Consider the following 14,221-nt stretch of genomic DNA (forward strand, 5'->3'; position numbering starts at 1 on the left):
CTGCAGCATCAGACCAGTATGGCATAGAAGGAGGAAGGTATGAAAGGAGTGGTTAGGGGAAGAAGACGAGACTTTTCTCACTGACAACATGATTGAGGTAGTTGTGCTGCTGGCCACTCCATTCACATTTCCCAGAGCATTAATGCAGTACATGGTGGTTATATGATTTTATACTGTCAATTATGTGATTTATTTGTATGTAAATTAAATAGATATTTAGCTGGTTTGGTTTGCTTCTCTGAGGTTAGTGGTTTGGTTGGGGGAGTTTGGGGAGCTGGCTTGGCCTGGCTTGGGCATCCAAGCTTCCTTGATGTGCAGAGAATGTGGGATTTGTAGTTCAGAGAGCTGAATTTGAATCCCAGTAATTCTGCTTCTGAACTCTGAGAGCTTGATTGTTACTTTGCACCCTGTGCCTCGTTGTCCTCACCTGTCCTACCTACCAGGTAGAGGTGTGATCAAATGATGTTGACATAAGAAACAAAACCTATTTTTCTTTCCATATCTAATTTATTAAAATGCTTCATAATTGATTTATTTAAGTGATTTTTTTCCTGTAGCCCTTTGAAATTTTCTCTCCTTTTATAATTTTCAACCGTCAGGAGACTTTTTGCTCCCAAGTGTTTTCACTTAACATTTTGCGAGCTGAAACTTCGTGTCTGGCTCATATTTCCTGAGCCATTTTAGACCTTAGGGAATATTTCTGTCATAAATGCCAGCAGGTTAAAATTATGTGTTTCTTAATCTCTGAAAGTACCTAGTACATATGTTAAAAACAGTAGGTGCTTAACATTTAAGAGAGTCAAGCAATAAGCTCTGAGTGAATCTTAGAGCTCATCTTAGGCCTTTTGAGTAATTATGGTATTTTAGGTTGAGATAGTTTTAAATAAATTGGCTTAGAACTGTGGCATCTCTCTTATACCATGTACCTAATTATTTATCTTCTGCATACCAAACATCAGTTATTTAACATTTTCTTTTATTCTTCTCTTTTCCATCATTTTCCTCAGCTTTTGTCTTTTGTAATTAATATAGAATATTTTGGTAAACTCAAGATATGTCTTAAAACACTCTAAAAATGTTCGTTTGGAAATGAACCTGAAATTAGAGTTTATAAATGCCTGAAGCCTTTGAATTTTCTTTGTATTAACATTTCAGTCTTTCTGTGAAGCATGTGAGAAACTTATTTAGGATTACTCATAAATCATACTAATGTGTGATCTTGAGTTTTAGCAGCATTCTTCTGTCTCCTTATATCTGGAATAAGATTGCAACTTCTAATTTTTTTGTTTGTTTTTGATAGATTTAGAAACTGGTATTCTATGACATATTACAAAGTGCTAGCTGTGCAAAGGAATTTGAGAATCCCCTTATATATTTTACTGTATAACATTCAGGACCCTTCTAAATTTCCTTATTATGGAGGGAACCTTCCCAAGTAAGGTATCGTGGCCATCTCAAATCCAATAACATAAAAGATGGGAAAAAATGAAATTTAAAAGGGAAGAGTAAAGTAATTTTTAAAGTTTCAGCTTATCAAAGAAAAACATATTGGGTATTTATATGATGTTCGCATTCCAGGCAATTAAGTATAATATTGTTCTATGTTTTATAAATCTAGAGTATTCTAGGTCTTTTAACTTCTAGTATGCCAGGAAAAATAGTCATCACCATTAACCATCTGTGTCCAATGGACCTCTTAAGTCTTTTTACAAATAGTTTACACAAGTAAGAATTAAAAGAGGTGAGAGAACAACTTGAAATTTTGATAAAAATGAGGCATGACAGACTCAAATTTTTATTCCATGTTTTCCTGGTTTTGAAAGGTACATAACATGCAAAATGGGTATTGTTCTTTGAATGCCACTAACTGTTCATTAGCTGTCATGCCTTCTCTGGGATATATATCTATTTTATAAATGTTGATTTCAGATTTCAAGGACATCTCTAGCTAGTTCTAGCTTACCATTATTTCTAGTTTTTCTTGCTCTTGCATTATCAAAATGCATTATTTTTAAGACTTTGACATTTTAAAATTTTAAGAGGAAAGTCATTTTCTTTTTCTTCCATAATTGCAAAATAGTACAACAGTTACAAGATCAATTCAATAATTTTATTTCTACGTCGTCTCTTTCCTTCTAGTTACCTTTGTATAGATACCCGCCTTGATCATTTGTCCACTTACATACTAAATCAAATGAGTATTGAAACACAAACACTAAAAAATGAGTGAAAACTGTCAAAATTTCTTTTAAAATACAGAATCATCAGTTTTGTGTTAAAAAATATTGCATGATTCTTCTTATTGATTTAGGCTAACTGGATGAAAAATATCTTAGTTTCTTTTTGACTTTGGAAACATACTTCTCATCAATTCTTGTGTTAGGGAAAATTCATCTAGGGTTATCTTCACCTGAAGACTCCTGGTCTGATATTTTGCTTACGTTATTATCATTTTATCATTGTTATTATAGTCTAGAGTGCTGCTGCTCTACTTTTTGTATTTACCTTATAATTGTGAAATATCTTCCTGTCTTTTTTTTTTTTTTTGCCTTTATGGATGTTAAATAAAAAATTCTGAATTCTCAATTGTGCTCTTTGATAGCTTAAAAAAAAAAGACACAGATGGTGTCTCCAGATGTCTTTTATATCTTCTTGGGAAGATGGTGCAATATTTTGGGCCATGCAGTAAGAAACCTAAAGGTTGATGCAATAGTAATGATTTATTTCACAATTTCATCATCCATCTAGCTCTGTGCTATTCGCTGCACTAGCCACTAGCCATGTGTGTCTGTTGAGCACTTGAAATGTGACTAGTCTAAAAATAAAAAGGTAAAAAAAAAAAGAATGTAAAATGTCTTCTTAATTTTCATATTCATTATTTGTTAAAATAGTACTATTTGGGATGTGTGGGTTAAATTAAAAGTATATTATCAAAATTAATTTCACCTCTTTCATTTTGCCTTTTTAATGTGCCTACTAGAAAATTTAGTAGGATATGTGTAGCTTCCATTTGTGGCTTCCAGCGTTTCTGTTGAATAGTGATGTTCTAGGTAATTCCATTCTTCTGTTATTATTTTGGTCATTTTCAACAAAGTTAGAAGTAATTGATAAGTTTAAATACTTACGGGATTATGATGATGAAACAATGTTTCAACATACAGAAAAAATAATGTATCTATCACGTATCTTAGATTCATGTAAGGGTCCTATAAAGTATCTTAAATTCATAAAAGGGTCCAAAGGACTCGTTGGCAATTGTAAAATAGAATGAGTTTTATTCAATTTTTTTAAGTAAATTTTCTTTTTGTTCTTTGGAAGACTTCTAGGAATAAAAATAATGAAACCTCAATCCTCACAGATAATTACAGTTGTCCAGAAAAGTTAAAATTGAGTCCAGTGGGCCCTGATGGTATATCGAGAGCTATATTATATTTTACCCTTTACAGTTTCTAGCTTCGAGTCAGAGCTTTTCTTGACGTCGTTTTTAGGTGCCTAAATTTGTCATGGCAGCATAGTAGACTCAGAGGAACCGCACCCTGGTTCTTTGTGTGTTACTTGTAATAGTAATAAAGGGCTTAGTATGAAATCATTTATTAGCCTATAAGATGCATAGCACATTTTATGGTGATACACAAGCTGTATTAGCCACCATTTGATATACACTGTAAAGCATAAGGTTTGAGTATTTGCTTGTCTAAATTTTAATAATTAATACTTCATATATTAAATTAACATCTTTTTTTTTCTCTTGTAGACTTTTGTGAATGATGTAAGAATTCCAGAACAAACTTACATCACCTTGAAACTTGAAGATAAGTTGAGATTTGGTTATGATATCCTTATTGATTTTGTGCATTTATTAAATTTATTCAAAAATCTTTACTCCGGTATAAATTAACATTTCTTGAGACATAAGAATTCATAATATAGGCATGCTGGAAGTCTCTGTGCCCTTCCAAACTAAAGTACATGTTTAAAAATAATACTTTTTTTTTTTGTTATAATGCCTGTTCCTAAAAATAATCCTGGAAAAGTTAATGGACTCTTTTTTTTTTTCCTCACTCTGTATTATAGTTTCAGCAGAAGTATCCCTGCAGTGCTATTATATATGTAGTTTGGGTATCAAAGAATGTAACTGGGGAGAGGACAGAGAGTGTGTAATAGTAGCCCAGCCCAGGGATTTTTTTTTTCCTGGTTAAATGATAATGACACACGTCAGCCTCCGGGAGGAATGTAAAGAATTTAACCCTATCTTTCCTTCTGTCCCCATTTTTACTCCATTATATGCATTCCATCTCTGTTGCCTTCAATTCAAATTTTTCCATATCCTGTGTCTTCTGAGACCCACACTCTCTGATTAAGTACATTATGCATTTAGCATGTATTTAAAATTATTTTGTTTGAAAATAGGATGCTAAGAACTGAATAAGGATATGATGGTATTCTCCTAGTAAAGAATCACTAGTGAAGAGAAGGGACATGATTGGATGAAGAAGAATAAAAGCATTTCTATTCATACAAGGCAAAAAGCTTTGTAAAAAGAACTTGTTTATATTTAATTAAAATACGGATATTACACATGCTGAATGTTTTTTTTTCACTTTTAATTTTTTCATTTATGGCATTTATCTGGACTTTGATATTAAGGAATGTATCAAATGTACTGGCAACTTGGATGTACTTTTATCACTGTAGTAGAGAAAATGTCTCAGCTAAGTAGAGCTGATACTTAGGTAAAGTAAATGTACTGATACTTTAAAATTGTTCCTAGAGCATAACTAGTTTTTATTTTAGATTTAACTTAAAATTTATGAAAAAAATAGTTTTGTAGCACATCATATAACCTTTATACTTGTAGAGCCAAAGCAGCATGTGAAAAGTGAAACCACTAAACATTAATACCTTTGATTTGTATATTTTAAATCCTTTAAAAAATATGTATCACGTAAAATGATTAGGAATTAGCATTAAGCCTTTTATTCATGGGTTATTTCTACCAACATAAGTTTCATCAAAAAGTAAATACAGGTATATTTTGAATTTAAGTAACTCAATTCATTTGACATCAGCTGTTTCAAAACATGAGAAAATAGTAGGAAATTTGGGTTTCAGTAAAACTCTATAAAGTTTACTTTGAATTTTAAATCAAGAAGAAGCTATTGAGAAGCAACTCATCTTTTATAGATTGTATAATGATTTCTTAATAGAGAACTAATATTTTCTTATATACTTGCTCACAATATTTCTGTCGAAAATTCCTGGGACAAATGTTTTGTTCCCAAGGACTTTTTCAGGGCTGTAAATCAGTGTTGAGCCAGAACGACTACCCAGATCCTCAGGTTAGGCTCAGTTGATTTCATTATTTAAAAATAGCATCTCATATTGCTTTTGATTTTTGAAGATTGTGTATAAATGAACATTGGGCTGTTTCAGTGGCAGAAATTTTATTAGATAGGATGAAATTTTAAAAACAAATTTATTTGTTCTGATACCAGACTGAAGTCACTATCATGCATTATTCATAATTAAAATTAAGTTTAATAGCTAGTCTACAAACTGTTATACCTTGTAATTGAAAACTGTTTAATTAAAATGCCACAGCAATAGAAAGAACATTTTACCATGAATTGAGACTGGAACTAAGAAACAGAATTTATCTGCCCAAAGTTCTTTGTTCTAACCAGAGAAATTGATTTGGAAAAGCAAGTAGTGAAATATCCAAGTTTAAGAAATGACTATAAACTCAGGAGGTATAGTAAAATGCTGCAGTAATCAAGATAAACTTTAGAAGGAGGTAATATATCTCCAGATAGCCAGAAATGTAGCAGGTAAGGAAGCCTAAGTTCATTTATTTTACAATTATTTATTAAATGTCTCCCACGTGCCAGGCACAGTCCCTGCAGTCTGGGGTACAGTACTAAATAAAACAGACCACAGTCTCTGTCCTCCTGGAGCTTATACTTTAATGGGGTTGGAGGGAACTGACAGCACGCACAAAAAGGATAATAGAGGGCGATAAATTCTGTGGAGAAAAAGTGTGAATGGGAGACAGAGAGCTACTGCTGGTGAGTGAGAAGTTATAATTTTAAAAAGGCTGGGCTTCCCTGGTGGCGCAGTGGTTGAGTCCGCCTGCCGATGCAGGGGACACGGGTTCGTGCCCTGGTCCGGGAAGATCCCACATGCCGCGGAGCGGCTAGGCCTGTGAGCCATGGCCACTGGGCCTGCGCGTCCAGAGCCTGTGCTCCGCAACGGGAGAGGCCACAACAGTGAGAGGCCTGCGAACCGCAAAAAAATAAATAAATAAAAATAAAAAGGCTATTCATGAAGACTTCACTAAGAAGCCAGCAATGGAGCAGGTAAAGACACTGGCCTTATGGAGCTATCTGGGGAAACTTCTCTTCAAGCAGATAAAAGAGTTAAGTGCAAGACTTAAACCAGGAGCATGTTTGCCATATTTGAGGAACAGCCTTAGAAGTCAGTGTGACTGGAGCCAGTGAAGAGTAGGAGAATATGGGGAGCCAGAGTGTATCACCCTAAATAGGCCACTATAAGAATTTTGGCTTTTACTTTAAGTGAAATGGGGAGCCATTAGAGGGTTTGATCAGACGAGTGATGTGATAATGACTTATATGTTTAAAAGAATCCTCTGGTTACTCTTTTTCAAAGACTAAGGGGTTAAGTGGGCAGCGGTGAAAAGAGGGAGACCAGTTAGGAGGCTGTTACAGTAGTTGGCAGTAGTTCCAAGTGAGCAATAATGGAGATTTGGACCAGGGTGACAGAAGCAGAGGTAGTGAGAAATGATAGAATTCTGTGCATATGTTGAAGATGGAGCCAGTAATATTCTTGATTAGATTGGATGTAGACTAAGAGAAAAGAGTCAAGGATGAACCCAAGACTGTACAGTTGATTTAAACAATTAGAAAAGTGGAGTCACCATTAACTGACAGCATATCCTGTGGGTAGAGCAGATATTGTGGAGAAAATGGGAAGAATATTCCCCCAAATCCATTTAAATTTGGTTTAATTGAATTCGGTTTAATCGAATTTTGCTGTTACTGTTTTCTTTTTGATTTCTGTCTTTATTAATTTCTTCTAGGTGAAAGCTGAGATAATTCAAGATCTTTCTTTTCTAATATAGGCATTTAGTGCTATAAAATTTCCCCTAAGTACAGGCATACCTTGGAGATATTATGGTTTCAGTTGCAGAGCCCTGCAATTTTGCAAAAAGCCAGTCACACAAATTTTTTGGTTTCCCGATGAGTATGAAAGTTATGTTTATGAACAACATTGGAGTCTATTAAGTGTGCAATAGCATTATGTCTAAAAAATTTGTATATACCTTAATTTAAAAATACTTTATTGCTAAAAAATGTTAACCATCATCTGAGCCTTCAGCGAGTCCCGATCTTTTTACTGGTGCAGGGTCTCATCTCAGTGTTGACGGCTGCTGACTGATCAGGGTGGTGGCGGCTGAAGGTTGGGGTGGCTGTGGCCATTTCTTAGAATAAGACAACAGTGAAGTTTGTCACATCGATTGACTCTTCCCTTCAAGAACAATTTGTCTGTAGTACACAATGCTGTTTCATAGCATTTTCTCCACAGTAGAACTTCTTTCAAAATTGGAGTCAGTCCTCTCAAATCCTGTTGCTGCTTTATCAACTGAGTTTATGCATTATTCTGAATACTTTGTTGTCATTTCAAAATCTTCACAGCATCTTCATGAGGAGGAGTTTCCATCTCAAGAAACCATTTTCTGGGACTTCACTGGTGGTCCAGTGGTTAAGACTCTGCACTTCCAGTGCAGAGGGCGCAAGTTCGATCCCTGGTCAGGGAAGTTCTGCATGCCGAACGGTGCAGCCAAAAAACAAACAAAAAGAAACCACTTTCTTTGCTCCTTCATAGGAAGCAACTCCTCATGCGTTCAAGTTTTATCATGAGATTGCAGCAATTCACTCACATCTTAAGGCTCCACTTCTAAATTCTAGTTTTCTTGCTGTTTCCACCACATCTGCAGTTACTTGTTGCACTGAAGTCTTGAACCGCTCAAAGTCACCCATGGGGGTTGGAATCAACTTCTTCCAAACTCCTGTTAATGTTGATATTTTAATCTCTTCCCATGAATCATGAATGTTCTTAATGGCATCTGGAATGGTGAGTCTTTTCCAGAAGGTTTTCAATTGACTTTTCCCAGATCCATCAGAGGAATCACTGTATATGGCAGCTTTATGAAATGTATTTATTCAATAATAAGACTTGAAAGTTGAAATAGCTCCTTGATCCATGGGCTGCAGAATGGATGTTGTTGTTAGCAGGCATGAAAACAACGTTAATCTTGTACATCTCCATCAGAGCTCTTGCATGGCCCGGTGCATTGTCATGGAGTAGAAATATTTTGAAAGGAATCTTTTTCTGAGCAGTAGGTCTCAAACAGTAGGCTTAAAATATTCATTAAATCATGTTGTAAACAGATGTGCTGTCATCCAGGCTTTATTGTTCCACTGACAGAGCACAGACAGAGTAGATTTAGCATAATTCTTAAGGGCCCTAGGATTTTCAGAATGGTAAGTAAGCATTGGCTTCAACTTAAAGTCACCAGCTGCATTAGCCCCTAACAAGAGAGTCATCTTGCCCTTTTAAGCTTTGAAGCCAAGGCATTGACTTCTTCTCTCTAGCTATGAAAGTCCTAGAGGGCATCTTCTTCCAAAGAAGACTGCTTTGTCTACACTGAAAATCTGTTGTTTATTGTAGTCACCTTCAGTATAATTCTTAGCTAGATCTTCTGGATAACTCACTGTAGCTTCTACATCAGCACTTGCTGCTTCACTTTGCAATTTTATGTTATGGAGACAGCTTCTTTTCCTTAAACCTCATGAACCAACTTCTGCTACCTTCACACTTTTCTTCTGTAGCTTCCTCACCTCTCTCAGCCTTCATTGAAGAGAGTTAGGGCCTTGCTCTGGATTAGACTTTGGCCTAAGAGAATGTTGTGGTCTGATCTTCTTTTCAGACCACTCATACTTACTCCATGTTAGCAATGAGGCTATTTAGCTTTCTTATCATTCATGTGGTCACTAGAGGAGCACTTTTAATTTCCCTCAAGAACTTTCCTTCTGCATTCACAATTTGGCTGACTGGCACAGGAGGCCTAGTTTTGGTTCTGTCTTGGCTTTTGACATGCCTTCCTCACTAAGTTCAGTCACTTCTAGCTTTTAACTTAAAGTGAAAGATGTGTGACTCTTCATTTCACTTGAATATTTAGAGGTTATCATAGGGTTATTAATTGGCCTAATTTCAATGTCATTGTGTCTTAGGGAATAGGGTGGCCTGAGGAGAGGAACGGAACGGCCAGTTGGTAGACCAGTCAGAACTTGCACAACATCTGTCAATTAAGTTCACCATCTTACATGGGTGAGGTTCATGGTGCCCCAAAACAATTACAATAGTAACATCAAAGATCACTGATGACAGATCACCATAATAAATATAAAAATAATGAAAACGTTTGAAATATCGTGAGAATTACCAAAATGTGATACAGAGACACAAAGTGAGCAAATGCTGTTAGAAAAATGGCTCTGATAGACTTGCTGGGTGCAGGGTTGCCACATACCTTCAGTTTGTGAAAAACACAGTATCTGCAAAGCACAATAAACGGAAATGCAATAAAACAAGGTATGCCTGTACTGCTTTAACATGCAAGATACTTTCTAGTTTCTCTTTTGATCTTTGCATCATTGGGTTATTTAATCTTTGTTACTTAGTTTCTAAATATTTGGAGATTTTTCCCAGAGACTTTGTTATTAATTTCTAATTTAATCCCATAGTGGTCAGGAACATACTATGTATATCTCAAATCCTGTCCTGTCACCCAGAATATATCTAGTCTATCTGGGTAAATATTCTCTATGTACTTGAAAAGAACGTGTATTCTACTGTTTTTGGTTGGAGTATTCTATTAATGTTAGGCCAGGTTAGTTGGTAGTGTTGTTCGCATCTTCTGTATTTTACTGATTTGTTGTCTACTTGTTCTATCAATTTTTGAGAAAGAGATATTGAAATCTCGGGCTATAATTGGGTTTGTTTCTCCTTGCAGAAGTTTTTGCTTCATGTAATTTGAAACTCTGTTATTAGTTATGTAAACATTTAGAATTATTGTGTCCTCTTGATGAGTTGATCCCCTTTATAAAATGACCTGCTTTGTCTGTGATAATATTATTTTTTGCTCTGAAATCTGGTTTGTCTAGACATTCGTTTTGGATTGGTGTTAGCCTGGAATATCTCTTGCATTCTTTTACTTTTAACCTATTGTCTCTACATTTGAATTAGGCAGCATATAGTTGGTCTTACTATTTCATTCAATCTGATCATTTCTGCCTTCATTTGGGGATTTAGAGCATTCACATTTAATGATATGGTTAGACTTAAATCTATCATCTAGACATTTGTGCTCGATTTGCCCCATTTTTTTTCTTTTTCTCTTAATTAATTTTGGATTATTTGAACCTTTTTTAGGATTTCATTCTGTCTCTTTTGTTAGCTTATTACTGTAGCACTTTTTAAATATTTTAGTGGTTGTTTTAAGATTTATAATTTTATCCTTAATTTTAAGCTGTATCTTCAAGTGACATTATACCACTTCACGTATAGTGTAAGAGCGTTACAGTAGTATACTTTCATTTCTTCTGTCCTGACGTTTGTGCTATGGTTGTCATACATTTCATTTTTATATATGTTACAAATCCCATTCTACACTGTTATCAGTAAAACATCAGTTATCTTTTAAAGAGATTTAAATAATAAGAAAAATATCTTAAGATTTTTATGGCCATTGTACTCATATCTTAAACCAATGTAGCTACCATTTCTTGTGTTCTTCATCCTTTTTTATAGATCCATGTTTTCATCTAGTATCATTTTCTTTCTATGTAAAGAACTTCCTATAATATTTCTTATAGTATGGCTCTGCTGGTGATGAATTCTTTCATCTTTTTTATGTCTGGAAAAGCTTCACTTTAGTTACTGGAAGTTATTTTTTTTTTTTTTTTTTGCTGTACGCGGGCCTCTCACTGTTGTGGCCTCTCCCATTGCGGAGCACAGGCTCCAGATGCGCAGGCTCAGCGGCCATGGCTCACGGGCCCAGCCGCTCCGCGGCATGTGGAATTTTCCCGGACCAGGGCACGATCCCGGTGTCCCCTGCATCGGCAGGCGGACTGTCAACCACTGTGCCACCAGGGAAGCCAACTGGAAGTTATTTTTGCTGGGCATAGAATTCTAAATGACATTTCTTTTCTTTCAGTTACTTTAAAGTTGTTGCTCCACTCACTGAATTCTCACTTGCATTGGTTCCCTTTTCCCCTGGTTTTGAGCAGTTTGATTATAATGTGCCTTTGTGTAGTTTTCTTCATGTTTCTTGTGCTTGAGGATTTTTGAGCTTCTTGGATATGTGGGTTAATACTTTTAATCAAATTTAGAAAAAATTTCAGCCATTATTTCTTCAGATCTTTTTTTTCTGTCCTCCCTATTTTTTTTCCAAAGACTTCAAGTAAATGTATATTAGGCTACTTGAAGTTGTCTCCTAGCTTACTGAGGCTCTATTTATTATTTTTTAATAATTATCTGTTCTCTCTGCATTTCAATTTGGGTTGTTATTATTGTTTACTAAACTTTTCTTTGGCTGTGTCTAATCTGCAATTAACCCATCCAGTATGGTTTTCAGCTCTAGAAGTTCAATTTGGATTTTGTTTTTGGTATCTTCCAAGTCTCTACTTATTTTTTTTAAACAATACAATAACTGTGTTAACATGTTTGTTGACATCTGTGTCAGTTCTGGGTCAGTTTGGTTTCTTTTTTGGTTTTTTTTTTGCGGTATACGGGCCTCTCACTGTTGTGGCCTCTCCCGTTGTGGAGCACAGGCTCGGGACGCGCAGGCTCAGCGGCCGTGGCTCACGGGCCTAGCCGCTCAGCGGCATGTGGGATCTTCCCGGACTGGGGCACGAACCCGCGTCCCCTGCATCGGCAGGCGAACTCTCAACCACTGTGCCACCAGAGAATCCCCTGGGTCAGTTTTGATTGAATTTTGCATTCACTGTAAGTTTTGACTGAATGGCAGACATTGTGAATTTTTACCTTGTTGAGTATTATATGTATTTTTGGATTCCTATAAATATTTTTGAGCTTTGTTCTGGGAAACAGGTTACTTGGAAACAATTTCATTATGTTGAGTCTTGCTTTTAAGATTTGTTAGGCTTCTAAGATTAGTCTGTGCTTAATTAATTCCCCACTACAGAGGCAAGGTCTTCCTGTGTACTCTGCTGTAGGGGTCAGCAAAACTATTGGTAAATCTGACTCTCAGGCTGTATTTGTAAATAAAGTTTTATTGGCACACAGCGATATACACTCACATATTTCTATGGCCGCTTTTATACTACCACAGCAGAGTTGAGTAGTTGCAACAGAGATCATATGGCCCTCAAAACCTAAAATGTTTACTGTCTGCCCCTTTTTAGAAACAATTTGCCAATCCCTGCTTTATCCAGTGGCTCATGATACCTGAGGTTTTCCAGCTTGGCTGTTGTAATTAGACACCATTTCTGGCCCTGCTTGAGCACTGGGCACTCTAATACTTTCAAGTGGTTCTTGTCCCAGTCGTTTCTCAAATGAATGTGCTGATCAGTATTCAGCTGAATACTTGAGCAAGTCCCTGTAACAGTCTCTGGAATTATATCTCTGTGAAGCTCTCTTCTCTTCAGTAGTCAGTCCCATGAACCTTGGTCTCCCTAGACTCTCAACCCTCTGTCTTCCACAGCTCAGAGAGTGCCAGGTTCTGCCTGGATTACCCATGCCTGCAGTGTGACTTGGAAGCTCTCTTAAGGTAGTGAGTTGGGGCAGTGATTGCGCTCACTTTGCTTTGTTCCTCTTCACTCAAGACATTGGTCTTTTGTTACCTGGTGTTGATTGTCTTGCAGACCATTGTTCTATGTATTTTGTCTGGTTTTCAGTTGTTTCTTATTTAAAGAAATGTGGAAATAATCTATAAAGATTAATGATTTTTAGTAAGGAAGATTTAAGTAAGCATGTAACTTTTTTCTGTGATTTTTTGAGATATAATTGACATACAACTATAGTTAATATTACTGTATTGTATATTTTGTAACTTATTGACATCATAAGTAATTGTACCTTAGATTGTCATTTTTCTGAATTAACCAGGTTAGAAACAGTTACCTGGGTCCGTACCACTAGGAAGATAGTAGCTTTGGAGGGAAAAGCTGAGGTTAGGGCAGTCTCAAAATCTCGTAGTCATACCAGAGTTCTCAGGTAAATTCATGACCTAAACAGAAGGATTTTTGAGGGCTTTGGTGCCCCACACAGGAATTTTTTTGTAAGGTAAAGTGTGTGAACCTATGAGTTACACCCTCTTATAAGTTTTCCTTGATCTTAAAAAAGTCTAAATCTAAAGAGAATACCCCAGACTAGCCTTGAGGAGTAGCCTTAAAAGCTCTCCCAGGAGAATCTAGAAGCATCAGAAAACACAACAGGCTAAAATCATTTGTTTCCCATTGAAAGAAATAGAAATGGCTTTCAATATTTTTAAGATGCTGTGTTTAACATTGAAAATGTAAGAATGCTATGAATCTTCTCCAGCTGTTAATAAGTTTCTTGGGGGTAAAACAAAGTTACTAGATTTTTTCTTTTTATTAGCTATACTTAGTTATGAACTGTATATTGTCATATATACCAACAAATGTGTATCAGCATATGTACATAACAAAAAAGGAAAATTTTATTACTTCACAGTTATAGGAAGCAGTGTAAACTGATAGGAAACCCCTGGACCTGGTATTCATTTGACGAGATTGTTTTCTTGGGTTCTGCCCCGTTAGTCCTCAAGTTCCTCTTCTATAGAATGGGAAGGTGGGTTAATGGAATTGAACAGGATTCCCAAAGCGCTTTACAATTCTAAAAAATTCTGAGTTTTTATTATTTTAATGAGTAGAACTATGGGTCAAATACTCGTTAACAAGTTTACTGCTTGTTATGCATGGAAAGTCTGTTTTTCTCCCACGTGGTAATTAAAGCTTTCTACCCTTGAAGTCATGGGTGCTCTGAATTGGTAAAGAAGACTAGAATTTACTATGTGGTTATAAAAGTCCTTTCATTACGGGGTTAAGTAATGGTGAGAAATGTGACCTCTACTGTTTAGTGAGAGATCTTTTTAATA

General features: G+C 35.8%; 1 protein-coding gene across 4 annotated transcripts in view; it reads left to right on the forward strand.

Moving 5' to 3' along the window:
• Nucleotides 1-14,221, forward strand: part of CEP170 (centrosomal protein 170) — a 152,247-nt gene that overhangs the window by 66,523 nt on the left and 71,503 nt on the right. For all 4 annotated transcript variants that reach the window (XM_082834688.1, XM_082834689.1, XM_082834690.1 and 1 more), the window contains exon 4: nucleotides 3,755-3,833. In XM_082834688.1, coding sequence (XP_082690814.1) covers nucleotides 3,755-3,833 — 79 coding nt within the window. The remainder of the gene's footprint in view (nucleotides 1-3,754; nucleotides 3,834-14,221) is intronic.

This window comes from Leucopleurus acutus (genome assembly GCF_964270905.1).
Source record: "Leucopleurus acutus genome assembly, chromosome: 2".
In the NCBI taxonomy this organism is placed as follows: domain Eukaryota; kingdom Metazoa; phylum Chordata; class Mammalia; order Artiodactyla; family Delphinidae; genus Leucopleurus; species Leucopleurus acutus.